Source organism: Prionailurus viverrinus, chromosome F1 (assembly GCF_022837055.1).
Source record: "Prionailurus viverrinus isolate Anna chromosome F1, UM_Priviv_1.0, whole genome shotgun sequence".
NCBI classification, from domain to species: Eukaryota; Metazoa; Chordata; class Mammalia; order Carnivora; family Felidae; genus Prionailurus; species Prionailurus viverrinus.
This window is the reverse complement of record NC_062577.1, coordinates 6,384,015-6,404,799: the sequence shown is the minus strand read 5'-3', so window position 1 is coordinate 6,404,799 and position 20,785 is coordinate 6,384,015. Positions and strand designations below refer to the sequence as shown.

Sequence of the window (20,785 nt, the reverse complement as noted above, 5' to 3'; positions counted from 1 at the left end):
AGTATTTTGTCAAAAGGCCAAATCTACTGTTTAGGAATACTCTTTTTTGACAAAGACCCACTGCTTAGTACATACAAATAAATATTTAGAGTCTTACAGAGACAAAAAGAAGTCTTCACCTGAAGGCGAGGCATCTCACATATCAACTCAAGGGAGAAGCCAAATAACTTTTTCTTTCATATCAAAGAATTATGACTTTAAAATAAAGGATTTAATATAAGCTACTGAGCACTTTTTGTTTGGACAAGAGGATGAAAGATAAGGACATAATAAAACTGCTCAAGCCCCACAAAATTGAAGTTACCAGATAGGTTTGGAAGAAACTCTTGAAATCAGAAGAGGCTAGATACAGATGTTTAAATGAGTCAATTTTCAGGCCCATCACTAACCATACAAGTATCTCTACATTCTATCGTGTTTTGTTCCTGACCTGTTTTTACTCGGACTCTATCTTTTCTTAATGTTAACCTGTTAGCTCTATACATGGACCTTTGGACTTGGTTTTTCCCTTGTAACTCCTCCTTACTTTGCTCTTAGCCTTTCTTCAATAAATACTCACTTGGATTTAACCTGCCTGAATTATCCAATTTAGACTATCTTTGGTAAATCTTTCAATCTGCGCTCTCTTGACCTAGTGTCAACCTCTTGGAACTTAATTTCTGTCACTGGGCATCCATTTCAACCCAACAAATATGGGTTGTATTCACGTATGCCGTGAATTAATTATTAACAGGAGTGGACTGAATGGCTTAATTTTTTCTGTTCTTCCATTCATTCATTCAACATTTATTGAACACCTACTGTATGCTGGAGATAATGCTGAGCACTAGGGATGTAGAAATAAACAAAGATAGGTATGCTTCCTCCTCCATTGGAATTCACAACCTAGCGGAGGGGAAACATGTTACACAAATAATCACACAAATAAACATATGATTAAAACTGTGGTAAGTATCATGAAAGAAAACAATAACAAGAGCATGGGGCCTGTGTACAGGAGACTTAATTTTCACCGAAGAAACAGAGAAGGCCTATGTGAACTACTAATACTCATATTTGAACTTTGAACTCTGAAGTGACAGTTGAGGTTGATGATGTTTTTAAATTGGGTGAGTAAAAGATCACCAATTATTCAATAATTGTAGAAAATAAATGTAGACATTGTCCAATGTTTATTATTTTTCAGGTGTATTACATTAATTTTTATAGAGAAAATAAAAAGACTCTAAGGTTTAAACATTACATTCTTTTTTTTTTTTTTTTTTTTTTTTTTTTTTTAAATTTTTTTTTTCAACGTTTATTTATTTTTGGGACAGAGAGAGACAGAGCATGAACGGGGGAGGGGCAGAGAGAGAGGGAGACACAGAATCAGAAACTGGCTCCAGGCTCTGAGCCATCAGCCCAGAGCCTGACGTGGGGCTCGAACTCCCGGACCGGGAGATCGTGACCTGGCTGAAGTCGGACGCCCAACCGACTGCGCCACCCAGGTGCCCCTAAACATTACATTCTTATTTACCTTAGTTTAATTAAAGTACTTAATAAGAATCTATAGTTCATAGAAAAACGCTTATAAGATAAGATAGCTGACTATTTTAACAGTAAGTTTTTGGGTTAAGATTAAAAATAATTTAAAACACTGCTGGAAAAAATACTACATTTTGTGGTGTCATGGAAGTAAAATGATGTATAACTTATCTTCTGTCTCTCTATTTCTATGATTACTTCAGTATGTATGCACAGCACATAGGTTCAGGAAGGTCCACGGAAGAATCACATCACTGGAAGGTGGTGTTTAAAGCTGTCTTCTAGCAGTCTCGCTACTGGCTCTGAGGTTACTGTGGAGTTTCCATTTTTTGTCTTACATGCAGGTAAACATCAGGAGTCCTGTCTTTCATCAGTCAGAGTGCCTTTAATTTTCTGGGGACCAGTGATAGCTTTTAACTTTGATTCTTGGTTACAGTGAAAATGGCCACGAATAATGAGGTTTTACATAGAGGGCTTATTTTATGAACAAAGGAGGTAAGGAAATTGATACGAGTTTGGCAGACAGGTTATGAGGATCATCTGAAATGTAAAAGGCTTTGAATTTTTTTTTAAGTTAATATATTAAAATATTGGCCTAGGGTGGGTGGAGTAGACCTAGCAACAGGTAGGAATGGAGAGAAAGGGACATGGAGTTGTCTGAATGTCTCAATGTCTGCAGCTGGGGGTAAAGAAAATTAACTAATTGGGATCCATTTTGAGTTGTTAGCAAAGCTAGTTACTAATCAAGATGCTGTGACGTGATGAACATGTCCACTTATTCAAATCCAGGATTCCTGGACCAGCTTTCTTCATATAGGGTACCATCCAAATGAATACTGGGTAATTTATTCATAAAATGAAACAGATCTGATGTTCTACATAAATATGTTCATGTATGATTTCCCTTCACGTCTTAGAAGAAAGAGGTCTAAGAAAATTCTCTACTTTTAAAGCAGAAACGAAAGAGTGCAGACAGTTTTTATGCTTGTCTATACCGAGTGAAATCTCTGGGATTTTTCTGACTGGTGGTGGAGGGAGGGGATATTTCTCTTTCTTCTGGATTGCTCAGCTCAGCTAGAAAATGGATTGTGACCACATTTGCTGCCATGTGCAGGAAGCCCTGACAGAGAGAGGGTAGAGAAGAGAGGGCAGGGTTAGAGAGACCCTGATGAGTCCCTGGGCCCATCACCCCCAGGGCTAACTCTGCCCCTGCTGGCCCCCAAGGCTTTAGAATATTCCCTGCTTGTAGCCATTTTGATCAGAGTGTCTATTGCCTGCAAGTTTATTGTCCTTCTTACTTAAAACCCTTTTGTGTCACTGTAAGGCATGAGTAGTTTCTTCTGTTAAGATTAAAATGCCACATTATGCATCCAGACAGGAGGAAATGCCAGTATTTTTATGTATAAACAGCTGTAGCCACTGCATTAAAAGCAGAAAAGCTAGACATTTAATTGTGAATTTGCTAACCGTTCTTCCAGAATGTGCACATTAGCTATTAACTAAAATATAAAGTACCTCAATGCCTAAATGAAGGTGATAGAAAAAAGAAAAGTAATGAGACAAGAAACAGCTTACTGTTGTTTTGAAATATGGGCTCTGGAGTTATAGGAAGTCATCCAAAGTGTGGGTTCAGTCATGTATGCACAAATGCTTTTTTAATTTTCCTCCGGTTTTGTGTTGTTCTAGGACCCTTCTAGTTATTGTCGTAGAGAAGGATTCATCCTGTGATGCTTAATTTTTTGTGTCAGGTTGGCTGGGCCACAGTGCTCAGATATTTGTTCAACCATTATTCTGGTTGCTTCTTTGAGGATGTATTTTGAGTGAGATTAAAATTTAAATCAGCAGACTTTGAATAAAGCCTATTGCTGTCCATAATGTGGGTGGGCCTCATCCAATCAGTTGAAGGCCTGAAAAGAACAAAAAGATAGACCTCATCCAGGCAAGAGGGAATTCTGTCAGCAGATGGCAATTCTTCCCGGGGACTCTAGCCACTGGCCTACCTCATTAGATTTGGGGCTTGCCAAGCCTCTACAACTGTATGAGTCAATTTCTTAAAATAAATCTTTATCTCTGCCACTCTCTCCTGCCCCCTTTGGGGAACCCTGACTAATACACAGGCTGACCTATTATAATTAAAATTTTAGAAGCAGGCTGAAGAAAGCCAGGCACACAGTGCCCCTTAAAATTTGCCTAGATTAGGCTGACTTCCTTCTGACTATGCTACCTTATCATCCATAGAGACTTACAGAAACACATTTTCACCTACTTCTTTCTATTTTAGTAAAGACAGGTTTAAAAACTGCCTAAATACTTAAACATATCTCAAATAAGATATACATCTAAGCCTTCTCTTCACATATTTGATATACATATTTGAAATTCAACAATTAAATATAACATTCCAAACCCTGATATTGTTTAGGTACATGTGATGGATTACTACTTTAGGGATTCACTGAGTCCCTTATTCTTGTTATATAATCATGAGAAATATTATTGCAGCTGAATGCCAAATAAATTAACAGCAGCTCTCTCTGCTAAGCTCTCTCTGTTTGCAAAGATTAAATATAATTCAGGGGTTCCACTTTCTCACTAGCAGTGGTTTAAGACAGAGCGTGGTCTCACAGCTAAGGGAATAAAGGACACAGCCCAATTAGCTGTGGAAGACAAAGGCAGTTTCCAGAGGTGACAGATTGGCCTCTGCCATTTGTGTCTAGGGCTTACAATCCCACAGACTTGCCTGCTCCCCAAGGACATAACTGTGAACACTTCAGAGGATAGTGGGATAGTTTGTTGTTTTGCCATTTTTTAAAATAAAATGGTGTGGCAATTGAGAATCCCAAATCATTTAAATTCCCTCGATAACATGTTATGGACTGAGTTGCATCCCTTTGAAATTCATGTTGGAGCCCTAATCCCCAATGTCACTGTATATGGAGATGGAGACTATAAGGAGGTAATCAAAATTAAGGGAGGCCATTGGGTAAGACCCTAATCCCATGGAGCTGCTGTCCTGATAAAAGGGACAGACACCATAGCTCTCTGCCATGTGAGGACAGAGCAAGAAGACAGCTGTGTATAAGCCAGGAAGAGAGCTCTCACCAAAATCCAACTTAATCTGGGACTTCTAGTCTCCAGAACTTTGAGTAAATAAATTCCCATTATGTAAGCCATTTGGAGCATTTTGTTATGGTAGCTTGAGCAGACTAATATATACCACTTAACACAATTATGTGGCTATATATGTATAGACATTTGTCTGCTTGCTCAAGGTATACACTGTCATTAGATCATGAGCTATGAGCTCAAGGTCATGTCTGTCCCATTTATCATCTAAACACCAGTAAAAGCCTAGCATAGAGACCTGTTAAATCTACTGATTGAATGGCTCATTCCAGTTACTAACCAAATATGAGCTAAAGTAGCAGTGGTCATAATTCTAAAAAAGAAACCAGTATGTGGCTTAGAGTCCTATAACCTTCTATGTAAAATGACACTTGTGAAGATTCTAGAAAATTCAACATGTTTGAATATGAGAAGCTATATATATCCAAAGGTGAAAAAAAAAATCAGCCTTCTCCAATTGTTGAAAACAAGGGCATGCATGAAAACAAGGGCAAAAACTTTCTTTTTTCTCTGGTAATTTTAGAGTTAGGGAGCTCTGCTTTAGGCCCTGTGGTTCTACCATTATTGATTTACAGGAAACTCTACCACAACCAAGACAAATAGAGCTTAGTAGTTCCATCTCTACAGCATTTCACCTTGCCAGGCCTGGTGTTTTCCCATTGTTAAGTGAAGCACAGCAATGCCAAGTAATGCTTTTCAAGCGTTCAGAAAGCAGGATGCCATGTGAAACACCGTTAAAGTAACAATACCGGATGGCGTTAAGAAGACAGTGTAAATGATGGCTCTCTTATCTTTCAGTCCTATCTGCCCATCCATATGCTTTCTCTTTCCGAGTCAGAGCATATCTCAGTCGGTGTCTGATGGGAAAACTTGACACAAAGTGAGGTATCATGAAAAGTAATTCTTCAAAATTCAGAAGTAGTGATAGGTGGCTAAATGTGCTTTTGGAGAGCTGATTGCAGCTCTGGATGCCGTTCCACAGCACAAAGCCAGTCCCTAGTGCCCTCAGGCTGTGCTGTGTGCAGAGGACTGAAGGAACTGCATGAGGCCCGTCACAGGAGAGCAGGGCCAACAGGCCTGCTTTGCTCTGGCTTTGCCTCTTTCTCTCAGAGAGCCCCTGGGAGCCACAGCTTTGGAGCACTGCATCTGAGCAGGTTTTGTGGCACTCTTCCCTTGGCTTCTTTATCCTGACATCAAGGTAAAGTGCCTTAAAAGAAATAAAAAGTACTTGGATCACACTGGGGCCTCTGAACATGATATTTCTAGGGATAGAGGAAAAAGACCACAAGAAATAAGACTAGAAAAAAAAGTGTTTAGTGCCTATAGCAGGGACATACACCCTGGAAAGCCCTAATGCTACATAAGGAAACAGCCATAAAAGGGAAGGTCTTAAACTTCTGGGATGCTTTAATTCATTGGTGCCAGTCATGGGCTATGTCCTCAAGCCAGAAATTCTGATATGCATCAAGGGTTCTTCACGAAATGAATAAAAATGCCTTCTGTGTGTCTGTGTTATTAAATAAATATGTAGGTACTATTGCTATGTATTTTCAAGAGATTATTTACAATGCCACCGAATTCTGGATAGGTTTCTTTTTGTTTGTTTGTGATGTATTTGCTCATGTAACAGATACCAAATGAACAAACAACCACTCTCTTACGGTTGTGTCACAAAATTCTGGTGTTAAAAGGGGGTCCTCATGCAAACTCTGTAGTCCTGCATCTTTATGATGTCTCTTTTCCTTCAGAATTTTCTCTAAAAATGCCCTTCTCTCATCAACATCACTTTTTCCAAGATAATCTCCATCTGTGTTTCCTCATCCTCCGGGTTCTGAAAGAGAAGCCTTTCTCTGTTGATGACCCTTCTTTCCAATGGAGAGAGGAGGTATCCTTGGCATCTTTGCCCCATCAGGGCCACTTGCACGCCTTGGGACCTGTGCATGCTGGAAAACCACATGCTGGAGAACCGTGATGGTTCTACTTGGTCAGGAGAGATGGACTGATGGAAGACCAGGGTTTGAGCTCCCAGATTTTCTTCCAGCCAAGGAACAAGGAAGAGCAGGGAAGATGCTAGAATATATTCCAGGAAGTGGGAGAAAATTTGTTATGACTGGCATCCTCCTATGGCGTCCTCCTGTGGTGTGCAACTTATTACCGAGATCAGCACAGCAAAGGTGGATTTTACCTTCCGTGTTTTATGTGGGTTTCTCATTCTGGATGACTTCTTAATGTCCACTTCAGTGGTATTTACACATCCAGGCTGGAAATGGAAAAACAGAGAGACAAAGGAATCTTTGGGGATGAGGTTTTTGATTCATGCATTAATGACTTGCCATCCACAACCTGAACAAGAGCTGTGATGACGCAGGTCTCTGGAAGTTCTTTCTAAATGGCCACAGCCACCCATCAACGGAGCCAGTAAAAAAATATAGTACACTCTCACTCCTTGCACATAAAGGACTTCAGATACCATTCTTGAATATATTCCAGAGAAACAGGGACAAGAAATGCACAGGCTCTGCCTTTGAAAGTGGGTATTGACATTAGTAGGGGCTAATCCAACAGACTGGGAGCAAGGGTGTCCAGAGACCAAGCGGCTGATGGCCCAGCTGGTACCCACAGACAGCCCTGCTCAGAGTACTCCTCTATGTGAGGTGACACTGTTATCAAATGGCTGTTTGCTTCCCAAGTTGGAAAACTACAATTAGTTGACCCAGCTCAAATCCCAGGTGAACTTTTTTTGCAATGATTCGTGAAATTGGGGGACTAGGAATATTTGTTTTCCATACACAGAATAGGATTGTGGTCAGCCTGTTACTGGTTCTCTGACAATCTCAGGAGCATCATTTTGCCAGACTTACTGTTCTGTTGCACAGAAACAGAGAACTGTAAACCTTCTTTTGTATTTGGAAGAGGAGAGGGGTTGAGGGAGGGAGTAAGAAAAGAGGGAGAGGACGGGGCTGAGGAGGAAGGAGAGGGAGAAAAGGAAGGGGGGAGGGAGAGGGAAGGGAGAGGTAGTGGGAGGAAAAAGAGAAGAAAGGAGATTCAAGAATACAGGGGACCTTATATCTGGAAAGGTCCTTAGATATCACTTAGTCTTTAGAAGTGATTGGAAGGAAGCATTTTTGTGGGTTGTGTTTCCCTAACTTTCAAGTTTTGGTACCAGATATAGGGATCTCTGGTACTAGTGTAAGAAGTATCATGTTGTATAACTCTGTGCAGTTTCTCTGTTTTTTTCCCACAGAATGTAAGATCGTTAAACATGAGATATACTTGAGAGTGATTACAGAGAAACTATGAATGTGGAAAAAGACTTTTGCACAGTTGGGATGTTACGGGAGGAGGCGGGGCAAAAAGGCAGCAGTGATGTGATTCTGGAAATAAGCTGTTCTCCACACTCACTGGCAGGCAAGGGGCTTCACTTTTGGTTTAATGAAGACTTGCATGCAGGAATTTCCTTGAAGAACCCTCTCCTGATAGCACAGCCATTGGGAAGAAGCTCCACCATAATAGTGTAAAGGATAAAAACGTAAATAAAGAAAGCCCCTTTTCTTGATTTTTTTCTACATAGGTTGCATGTGAAATATATATACTACAGACACACAAATACACACATGCATGTGCATGTACACACACACACTGCACTAAAAATGAATAAATCACAAATTTGGTTTGCATATCTATATATGCAAACCATATATATAAACCATGATCTGCTTGGCAGTAAAAAGGAAAAACACCCACATGGGTGGGATGTAGTTACTAATTGACACTGAGTAACTCACTTTAGCTACCTCACCATACTGATCAATATCTGATATTCTGATTTAATTTTTCTGTGGCTACTAGCAGTATAAGTATTTTTCAAGAGACCCCAGTGAGTTTGATATGCAGCCAGAATTCACAACCACTGATAACAAAGATAACAAGTATAATGGTAAAACTATTAAAGTAATATTAAAGTGTTTTCATTTCCTATTCAGTTTCCATTTCCTTGCAGCCTTCCATCCGAAAGGCTCGGTCCATTAGGAAGACAAGGCACGGAAATTCTTTATGCTCTTATTGATTCATGGCAAGACAGATCATAGAAATCTTCTTCTATATGTTAAAGGGTGGGAATAGTAAGGGCATGCCCTTCCATGACCTGGAGAAAGACAGACCATTTATTATTTATTTAATAAATATTTATTTCTGATATTGTGATAAGTTTTGTGATAGTGACATACAAGGACAAAGGGATGATCTTCTAATATAGTAAGCATGATAAGTATGTGAATCATCACACTGTAGGAGCACAGGACTGGAGAGAAGTTTGGCCAAGGCATTATGCAACAGAACATTTCATATATCCATTGTTACGTACATCCTCTTGGCTCTCACCAACATGGCTGAAATATATTTATTTATCGTTTGAGCAAATTTGATCCCAATAAGACCATGCTGTCTTCGGTTATTTAATTTCTTTCTTTTAGTTTTAGAGAGAGACAGAGTGCAAGTGGAGGAGAGGGCCAGAGGGAGAGAGAGAGAGAGAGAGAGAGAGAGAGAGAGAGAGAGAAGAGAGAATCCCAAGCATGGTGCCCGATGAGGGGCTCAATCCCATGACTCTGGGATCAGGACCTGAGCCAAAACAGGAGTCAGATGCTCAAATGACTGAGCCACCTAGGTGCCCATCTTTGGTTATTTTAATATATAAAATGTACCACTAGCTGGCACCAGATCCACATGAAATGTTATGGCTAAATTGGTTTTCTGCACTACTAAGCATAGCTTCCCAAGAAAATACAAATAACATCACCATTACCAAGTAAGCACTCACTAAAAATGTTCAAACATGTACTCCTGGCCAGATATAATATTAAATTCATAGTATTGTTCAATTTAAGGAATAATGAAATAATATTTACACTGACCTAGAAAAGAGTCATAAATTATTTCTAGTGATTCAAAGATAAATTTATTTTCAATAGAATCAAGCTGTGTTGTGACATTACTGTAACACTATTTATTAAAAAGTACAATTGAATTCCTTAGAATCCATTCCTGAGGGAGCAAAAGGATCATATTATTGAGAAATATTACTGCCATAGTGTACATGTAAGTGTCTCAATGAGTTGCAAAACAGAGATGAAATTTTGGTTTCATCATTGATGAAACCATCATTTTACTTAAAACAATCTGAATATCATTTAGTTCCTGTCATGCAAAATGACATTATTGTAGCAGAAGGCACACTCTGCTCAGGATAACTGGGGAAACTTAAGGACTCTTCAGTGAAGAGAGTAATGGAGAACCACTTTCTTTAATTCAGTCCCAGTAGCCGAAGTGAAATTTTCTGAAGCGATTAAAACAATGTCCTAAATGACAAATAAATGGAGAGTTAAGAATAAGGTGGCAAATAGAACCGATAATATCCATATTCCTGGAAATTAAAAAAAAAAGACATGATTCTGGGAAAATCAAGACTTTGAATGTTGAAATATTTGTCTTTTTGTAACACAGTACAAGGTTTAAAAGTTCAATTTGCAATGTATTTTACCTCAATGAAAATGATTCTCTCCTTATCCTCATTAAAAGTGGTTATAGATTTTAGAGTGATCAATCTCAGGATACTTTTTTAAACATTCAATTGAAGCTTTTATTTCTGTTCTTGGGCCAACAGGGCTTACTAAATGCTACACACAAAGGAAGTTGTTTAAGGTAACTACACTGGAATTCCTTTCATTCACCCTATCATTCATCTGATTACTACTTAATCTTATTTGCTGGACACAGATCTGGATTATGTAATCCTGCTTCAGTGTAGGCTATGAACGAATTCTGAGAGTCAACAGCCAGAAGGAAGGCTCCTGCATCAGAGGGGAGGGAAATGTACCAAGATGCTTGGAGCTGTGGAAAGTGGTCGGGTCAGGTAGAAATTATAGCCCACAGTAAGGACTTTGATTTAAGTCTAAACATAAGGGGATGTCATAAGGGAAGTGACTTAATATGATTTATATTTTTAAAAACTCAATCTCTGTAGGGCACCTGGGTGTCTCTGTCAGTTGGGCGTCTAACTTCGGCTCAGGTCATGATCTCACAGTTCATGAGTTTGAGCCCTGAGTCGGGCTCTGGGTTGACAGCTCAGAGACTGGAGCCTGCTTTGGATTCTGCGTCTCCCTCTCTCTCTCTGACCCTCCTTGGCTCACACTCTGTCTTTCTCTCAAAAATAAATAAACACTAAAAAAATTAAAAAATAATCTCTGAGCCTGGAGCCTGCTTCAGATTCTGTTTCCCTCTCTCTCTGACCCTCACCTGCTCACTCTCTGTCTCTCTCTGCCTCTCAAAAAAAAAAATATATATATGTATATATATATATATATATACACATATATATTTATATGTATTTATATATTATATATAAATTATATATATTCATATATATAACATATATATTATATATAACATATATAATATATATATAAAATATATAAACTCACTATGGTTTCACAAAAAACGCAAGATGGATCATAAACCTTAATGTGAAATGCTAAACTATAACCCCCTGGAAGATAGCATAGGAGAAAATCTAGGTGATCCTGAGTTTGGTGATGACTTTTTAAACATGACACTAAAAGCACCATACATTAGAGAAATCAATGATACATTGGACTTCATTAAAATTAAAAACTTATGCTCTGTGAAAGACAAGCCAGATTGGGGAAAAAAAAAACCACAACGCTTGCAAATGGTACATCTGAGGAAGGACTGTTATCCCAAATATACAAAGAACTCTTAAAACTCAACAATAAGAAAAAAAAACTCAACAATGAGAAAATGAACAACCTAATTTATAGGTGGGTAAAAGTATCCACATATCAGTGAAGACATATGGTATCTCTCTTTCTCTGCCTGACTTATTTCACTTAGCATAACCCTCTCCAGTTCCATCCACATTGCTACAAATGGCCCGATTTCATTCTTTTTCATTGCCAAGTAGTATTCCATTGTATATATAAAACACATCTTCTTTATCCACTCGTCATTTGATGGACATTTAGGCTCTTTCCATAATTTGGCTAGTGTTGAAAGTGCTACTATAAACATTGGGGCACAAGTGTCCTATGCATCAGCACTCCTTCATCCCTTGGGTAAATTCCTAGCAGTGCTATTGCTGGGTCATGGGGTAGATCTATTTTTAATTTTTTGAGGAACCTCCACACTATTTTCCAGAGTGGCCGCACAAGTTTGCATTCCCACCAACAGTGCAAGAGGTTTCCCATTTCTCCACATCCTCTCCAGCATCTATAGGCTCCTGATTTGTTCATTTTAGTCACTCTGACTGGCGTTGAGGTGGTATATCATATGTGGATCCTGAGAAACTTCACAGAAGACCAGGGGGGAGGAGAAGGGGGAAAAAAGTTACAGAGAGGGAAGGAGGCAAATCATAAGAGACTCTTAAATACTGAGAACAAAGTGAGGGTTGATGGGGCGTGGGGGAGAGGGGAAAGTGGGTGCGGGCATTGAGGAGGGCACCTGTTGGGATGAGCACTGGGCGTTGAAACCAATTTGATAATAAATTATATATAAAAAATAAATAAATAAAGATGGATAAAAGGTCTGAACAGACACCTCACCGAAGAAGATACACAGATGACAAATGAGCGTAAGAAAAGATGCTGTACGTCGTGTGTCATTAGAGAATTGCAAATTCAAACAATTAAATACCACTACACGCTTATTAGAATAGCCAAGATCCACAGCCCTGACAACACCAAATATTACAGGGCATGTGAAGCAACAAGAACTCCTATTCCTTGCTGGTGGGAATGCAAAATGGTACAGCCCAGTAGTGAAAGCCTTGACGGGTTTGTTTTTGTTTTTGTTTTTGTTTTACCTTTTTGTAATTCAAGTGCCTGACTTGGGCATTGATGAGTGAGCAACCATTTCAAAGAGGAACCCACTTCAAAGATAAAGAAGCAGTTTGTCTCCAACACAGATGCTCCTTTGTTTTGGAGATCTTGGTTGGTTTCAATACTGATCATCTTGGCTACTTGTTTTTATTTTATTTTTGTTCTTTCTCTTCCAGTGTTTAAATTTCCACTCTTATGTTTTAAATTCACCAATAAAGAGTGAGCCCATGAAACCCTAGGCCCCCAACCTCAACCCCAAGAAAAGCAGTACTCTGGGGCTCATGCGCTCTCCCCTCTCCTCAACTTTATTATGTGGCCCCAGATGTGCTATGTAATTACTTTTTTCTGTAAGTTGTAAAGCATTATTTTTTTCAAAGTTTCCTGATAATTGTTGTGGAAGGGCAACTTGCAGAAGAACCACATCATTGATCCAACCATAAAACACTGGTTATTGATAGGCTGAGACCAACACAAAACAAGCCACTCTGGAAGACAGTTTGGCAGTTTCTTACAAAACTAAACATACTTTCACCATTTGATCCAGCAATTGTATTCCTTAGTATTTATCAAAAGAGTTTAAAAATTATGTTCCCACAAAAGCCTGCACGTGGATGTTTGTTGCAGGTTTAGTCACAATAACTGCCAAAATGTGGCATCCTTCAGTAGGTGAATGGATAAATAAACTGTAGTATGGAACACCATGGAATATTATTTATGGATGAAAAGAAATAAGCAAACCATGAAAAGACATGGAGGGCCTTAAATGCCTATTATTAAGTGAAAGAAGTCAGTCTGAAAAGGCTACCCTGTATGATTCCAACTATACGACATTCTGGAAAAGGCAAAACTATGGAAACAATAAAAAGATCAGTGGTTTCCAGGGGTTAGGGAGACGGATGGATGACTTAGGCAGATCACAGAAAATTTTTACAGTGGTGAAACTGTTCAGTATGATACTATAACGGTGGATACATCTCATTATACATTTGTTTAAAGCCATAGAATGCACAACACCATTACATTAGAGTGAACCCCAATGTAAATTATGGACTCTGGGTGACAATGATGTGTCTGTGTAGGCTCTCTGATAGCAACAGAGGTACCACCCTGGTGAGGGATGCATTTTGAAGTCAGAATCAACACAACTTGCTGATGGATTGGGTTAAGGAGCATGGTGAGGCAAAAGAGTCAACAATGACTCCTAGTTATTGGCAACTGGGTGAGGTGGTGCCATTTATCGACATGAGGAAGTCTGGGAGAGGAACAGATGTAAACAAAGAGAGAAATCAGGGATGGCTCCTGGATTTCATTTACACACAATTTTAGTAGTTTTACTGAATTCTCCAACTAGAATACAGCTCTTTATGCAGTCATTGTCAAGGTTCGTGGCTCAGAACACTTCAACATTAATGCTTATACAATAATCTGTCCCTGGCTGGCCACATCCTTTTGTGTCTTTGACTTTTTAGGTGCATATCATTGCGTGTGCAAAACCAATGTCTGATAGTCAGTTATGGAAAACCTGGTGGAGTAGCATCCCATTACTCACAGCCTCTACTACATTTCTCTAAATTCTTCTCCAGTGCATCCTACCACACTCTCTTAATCTGCTCTGGTTGAAATCAGACCACTTCTACTTAATATCTAGTAACTGTCTGTTCATCCTTCTGTGATAGTCCCTTTTTATAGACTAGCAGCTGCCATGCAGACAAGTACAGCCAGATTGTCACAGTTCTCAACAAGCTACCAAGAGGACCCTAATGAGTGAGCTTGCTATGGCTTCTCTGTGATCACAGGCATTGCTCATGTTTCATGTCCAGTTTTTAGACATTTAAAATATTTCTAGCTAGAATTTATTTGGAATAAAAAAAAATCACTGGGTAGAGGCTGAGTTGTCATACTTACCTTGAATAAAATATGAGCTCCTTCAGGAAGTGACAAAAGCCTGAGGCAGGTATGCATGGGTCTACCACTCATACAAGTGATTGATCTCCCTCATGTCCTATGATTTTTTTCTTCACAAAATGCTGGTTGCAATTTGAGGGCATGGAAAGATTTTTAGTTGGGGAATGAAAAAGACCCCTCTTAGACTGAACACACACACTCCAACTTACTGTGCACTAGGAAGTCCTGGGTTCGCATCAAGGGCATTTTCATAACCTACAGCTAACTGGCATTTGGGATGGCATTATGTTGCTGTCCTTCTGGGATCTCATTCATGGGAGGGTGAGTAGCAACATGATTTTGGGATTCCTCGTCCATAAGCTTAATATCATCAAATGTCTTCACTTTTTTTTTTTTACTTTAACTCCTAATGTGTTTGTTGAATGTAGTCATGAAGGAAATAAACCTAAACCAGATCTCTGATGGCAATGGAAATTTCCCCAGCATAAAAGTTAAGAGCTGAAAAGTAGGAAAATGGATCACTTAACTGAATTGGTGAAAACAATTTTGCAGGTAATATTGTTGGTCTTGATGATTTAATGGTGTGCTGTAACTGGTGAACAGAACCAAATAAAATTCCTCATAGTATAAATAACTCACCAAAAAATAACTAAAATTCCTAAGTAGTACAAATAAGTAACTTCAAAAGGCTTACAATAATTGTTGCAACAAATGACAATGGGACAACTAGAAAAGAACAACTTCATGAAAATCAGTGGATATTGGAATTGGCCTTGAATTCAATAGCCTTGAATTACAAAGGATATGGGAGAGTCTTAAGTCATATGTTCCCAAATGGAAAAGAGGCATATTTCCCTCTCCGGACCAGATACACAGAGAAAGGCTGTCTTTACACACAACTCAGCTCAGCAAGACCTCTATAAAGAAGATGAATTTCAAAGACACACTCTGTTGCATTAAACTTGATTTCCAAAGGTAGGAAAAGATAAGTATTTTATTTATCTAGTGGTGTCAGAAAAGAGAGGTTCACATAAAGTTATTTTGCAGATTAAATATTTATCACTGAGAGCCAAAACTCAATTTTATTTTCACCATTGGAAAAAAAAAGATATTCTAAAATAATTCCCACACATTCCTAGATTCTTGCACAATTATATCCAAAGCAATGCAATCTTTTCTTGTTGATTCAAGGTCATTATTGAGAACTACACTTACTGTGCCATCCTTAAGACAGCAATGCCTGTGAGGCTGGATGGCCTTAACTCTTAATGGTTTTTGAGCTTTCATGACATTTTAGGTCATTTTTTGAATGCCTCTGCCTTCTGCCAGTCAGTTGTCAATTTTGTTGCTCTCAGTGTCCTTCCTCCCAGCACCAACCCATCATCCTCTAATCTGTTACTTGGGTTCTGACAGGGGTCAGGAAAGCAGAAAAATGCTTCTTGAACACAGTGTCTCATATTTTTGCAAATGAGCCAACCAAAGCACCTGAGTTAGAGTGTGGGTGTTTTTAACAATTTCTCTGGCTAAAATTTTTGGAGTTTATTCTTGCCTAAGTGTTAGGTAGAATTAGGTTTTGGGATATGTGAGGAAGGAAATGCAAGAGGTTTGACAAAGGGAATCTAGGTAACTTCTCACATCTTTCAGAAAACTTATCAGGACATAAATATCTACAGGCTAATTAAGTGGGTCAGAGTAGATGACATGAAAACTTTTTCTGGAGTTCTGAGATACGGGGACTTCACACAGAAGGGGGGCTGGCAATTCATTCTGTGCTCAGGGGCGGGAGGAGAAGTGCAGTGAGACACTGGGCAGTGCCCCACAGGAGTGTCTGCCCCAAATCCTGCAAGGGAACCATCATGCCCCTGCTCTACCAACCACTGGTGGGAGAAGCCTTCCAGACACAGTACTGGTTTTAGATCAGTTGCTCAGAAAAGACACTGACCAGCCCTGAGCTCCTCCTAGCCTCCCCATTCCATTCCTCATTGCCTTTGCAGCAAAGGCCATATCCATCCACCAGGGTGTTCATGCTATGATCTGGCAGTCGTCGGCCACAGCTTGCTTTCCCTTCCTTCCCGCATTTCATTCAACAGCAAGTGTTGTGCACTTTACTCCAAACACATCCTGAATTTATCTGCTCCCCCTCGTGCCACCATCCTGGTCCAAGCTGCCATTATCTCCCACCTGGACTATCTCAGCAGACTTCTGATTTGTCTTCATCAATCCTTTCTTGGTTTTTACACTCTACACCCAAGTTGTTCTCTGCACTGCAGCCAGACTGACCCTTCACTACTGTAGCCATGTCACCACTCTCCTCTTCAAGCCTCTTCTTATCACATTTCGGATAGAAGGCAAACCCTTTCCCATGTTCTACAAGGTGCTACATAAATGGCCTCTGTCTACCTTTCCAACTCTGCTTGGTATCTCTTTGCCTCTGCTCACTTCAGTCCAACCTCATCCACCTCCCTCCTATTCCTTATATGTGTCAGGTTCTTCCCTTTGGACTGGCTGCTACTTCTTTCCACAAGTATTGTGTAGCTGGCCCCTTGCCATTTGGGTCCGACATAATGCTTCCAACCCTATCACCTTGTTTTTAATTATAGCACTTGCCTCTACATGTAATGTTCTTATATATTATCTTTGTTTATTCTTTCTCTACCAAAATGTAAGCTCCTCAAATATAGAGGCTTTGCCTGTCATGTTTAATGCCATCATTTTTTTTCTGTTACGTAGTAGGTGCTTAATGAATATTTAATGAATAAATCAATGAATGAATGAGAGAAATCATACATTTTACATAATAGCTATTTCTGAACACTAGTCGTGCTAAAAAGATGAAATGAGTTTTATTTACTGTGTTTTGGTATATGTGTGTGTATGCTCAAGCATATTGGTACCTATAACTTGAATCCCAGACCAATTGGTCATAAATTATCATTATTATCTTACATTATGAACAGGAAACATATTGTCTAATTCTTCAGTTAGGCTTCAAAGAAACATTTGTTTCAAGAAAATTTAGCTCAAATATTTTTTTCTCTTGAACTATAAGTAGCCCATTGGTTGATAAGTATATATGGCTAATGGTATATTGCTTCCAGATTTTATGGGGGTTGAATACTTAAAAAGCAGGAGGACACTGGGAACTTACAAAGGCTCAGTTTTAGAGAAGGCAATATGAGCAGACTCCTCTGCCCCTGTATTTACAATTTCCATTCAAATTGTCTCCATTTTGACCTACAGTCTTCAAGGACAAATAAAACTTGTGCCTCTGTCCATTTTCCCTACCTGGATGTTTAAGGCACAGTGGAGTTAAGATGAAACAACTTAGCTATAGGGCATAATAGCACAGCTCATGAGTCAGTTTTTGGTTTTCAAAAGCTTGTGGGTTTCTAACAATATAAAGTCACACAATCCATAAAAATGGGATGTCTTTCCATTTGTTTGTGCCTTGTTTAATTTTTTATCAGTATTTTGTAGTTTTCAATATACAAGTCTTTTACCTCATTATTTAAGTTTATTCCTAAGTATTTTGTTCTTTTTATGTGTCCTGTTGTAAATGGGATTACTTTCCTAATTTCCTCTATAGATAGTTTGTTGTTAAATATTGGAACCTTTGCACACTATTGTTGGGAATGCAAAATGGTGCTGCCATTATGGAAAATAGTATGGACATTTCTCTAAAAATTAAAAACACAATTGTCAAAAGACCCAGCAATCCCACTTCTGAGTATTTGTTTTAAACAACTGAAATCAGAATCTCGAAGAGACAGAAGCACTCTCATGTTAACTGCAGTACTACTCACGATGGTCAAGATGTGGAAACAACCTAAATGTCCCTTGACAAAGAAAGGATAAATAAACTGTGGTAAATGCATACAATAGAATACTATTCAGTCTTAACAGAAGAAAGAATGAAAGAATGAAAGAATGAAAGAAAGAAAGAAAGGAAGGAAGGAAGGAAGGAAGGAAGGAAGAAAGAAAAGAAAGAAAGAAAGAAAGAAAGAGAAAGAAACAAAGAAAATCCCACAATATGTAAGAACATGGATGAACTTTGAGGTCATGGTGCTAAGTTAAATAAGCTGACAACCTAGAAGAAATGGATAAATTCCTAGAAACATACAATCTTCTAAAACTGAACCAGGAAGAACTAGAAAATCTGAATATACCGATTACAAGTAATGAAACAGAATCAGTAATCAGAAAACTATGAAAAAATAATAGTACAGGACCAGATGGATCCAAGTGGATTCTACCACACATTTAAATAAGAAATAATACCTATTCTCCTCAAACTATTCCAAAAAACAGAAAAGAAAGGAAAACTTCCAAATATATTCTATGAGGCCAGGATTTTCCTGACACCAAAAGTACACAAAGTCATCATACACACAAAAAAAATCTATAGGCCAATAACCCTGATGAACATAGATTCAAAACTCCTCAACAAAGTACTAGCAACTACATAAAGTACATTAAAAAATTATTCATCGCAATAATGTAGGATTTATTCCTCGGATGGTATGATGGTTCAATATTCACAAAAATCAATCACATCACGTACCATGTCAAGAAAACAAAGGAAAAAACTCATATGTTAATTTTAATAGATGCAGAAAAAAGCATTTAACAAAATTCAACATTCATTCATGATAAATTGTACTGGAAGTCCTAGCCACAGCAATCAGACAGAAGAGATAAGAGACATCCATATTGGTAAAGAAAGAAGCTAAACTGTCACTATTTGCAAATGACATGATGCTATACATAGAAAATCCTGAAGATTCCACCAATAAACTACTAGAAATTACAAATAAATTCAGTAAAGTTGCAGGGTACAAAATTACAAATTGGTAGCATCTCTAAACACTAACAATGAAGTCGAGAAAGAGAAATTTAAGAAACAACACCATTTACAATTGCAGCAAAAAGATTAAAATACCTACAAATAAACATAACCAAATAGGTGAAAGACCTATACTTTGAAAACTATATAACACTGATAAAAGAAGTTAGATGACACAAATGGAAAGATATCCCATGCTCATGGATTAGAATTCATATTGTCAAAACATCTATATTACCCAAAGGAATCTACAGATTCAATGCAATCCCTATCAAAAGGCCAACAGCACTTAAAAAAAATACAACTAGAACAAATGATCCCAAAATTTACAGGAAACCACAGAAGATCTCAAATAGTCAAAGCAGTCCTGAGAAAAAAGAACAACAAAGTATAACAACTCCAGATTTCTTCTTAAAAAAAATTTTTTTTTAACGTTTATTTATTTTTGAGAGAAAGAGACAGAGCATGAGTGGGAGAGGGGCAGAGAGAAAGGGAGACACAGAACTGGAAGCAGGCTCTGGGCTCTGAGCTGTCAGCACAGAGCCCGATGCGGGGCTCGAACTCACAGACTGCAAGATCATGACCTGAGCCGAAGTCGGACGCTCAACCGACTGAGCCACCCAGGTGCCCCTAGATTTCAAGATATACTACCAAGTTGTAGTAATCAAAGTATGGTCCTGGCACAAAAATAAACACATAGATCAATGGAACAGAATGGGGAGACCCCAGAAATAAACCCACATTTATAAGGTCAGTTAATCTATGACAAAGGAGGCAAGAATAGACAATGGGAAAAAGACAGTTTCTTCCATAAATGTTGCTGGGAAAACTGGACAGCTACATGTAAACGAATGAAATTGGACCACTTTCTTACACCATAAATAAAAATAAATGAAAAATGGATTAAAGAGGTAAACATGAAACCTGAAACCATAAAAATCTTAGAAGAGAGCACAAGCAGTAATTTCTCTGTCATCAGCCATAGCAACATTTTTCTAGATACATGTAAGAAAGGAAATAATAGCAAAAATAAACTATTGGCACTACATCAAAATAAAAAGATTTTGCACAGTAAAGGAAACCATCAAAAAACAAAAAAAGTCACCCTACTGAACGGGAGAAGATATTTGCAAATGATATATTCCATAAGGGGTTAATATCATATATATATATATCTATATATCTATATATATATATATATATATATATCTCATACAACTCAACACCAAGAAATCAAACAATCCTATTTAAAAAAAAAATGGGCAAAGACCCTGAATAGACGTTTTCCCAAAGACATACAGATGGCCAACAGACACATGAAATGTTGCTCAACCTTACTAATCCTCTAAGAAATGCAAATCAAAACCACAATGAAGTATCACCTCACATCTGTTAGAACTGCTAAGACAACAAAGACAAGCAAAAACAAGTGTTGGTGAGGATGTAGAGAAAAAGGAACCCTCTTTCACTGGTGGTGGGAATATAAGCCAGTGCAGCC

The 20,785-nt window shown here is 38.4% G+C and overlaps 1 protein-coding gene across 4 annotated transcripts in view; it reads right to left on the bottom strand.

The window, feature by feature from the left end:
* Positions 1 to 20,785, bottom strand: part of RGS7 (regulator of G protein signaling 7) — a 528,155-nt gene that overhangs the window by 49,817 nt on the left and 457,553 nt on the right. For 3 of the 4 annotated variants that reach the window (XR_007148335.1, XM_047841359.1, XM_047841360.1), the window contains exon 10: positions 6,836 to 6,910. The exons of the other annotated variant lie outside the window; for it this stretch is intronic. Coding sequence is in view for 2 of the 3 variants with exons in the window: in XM_047841359.1 (XP_047697315.1) it covers positions 6,836 to 6,910 (75 nt within the window). In the remaining variant the exon portion in view is untranslated. The remainder of the gene's footprint in view (positions 1 to 6,835; positions 6,911 to 20,785) is intronic. 4 annotated transcript variants of the gene reach the window in all.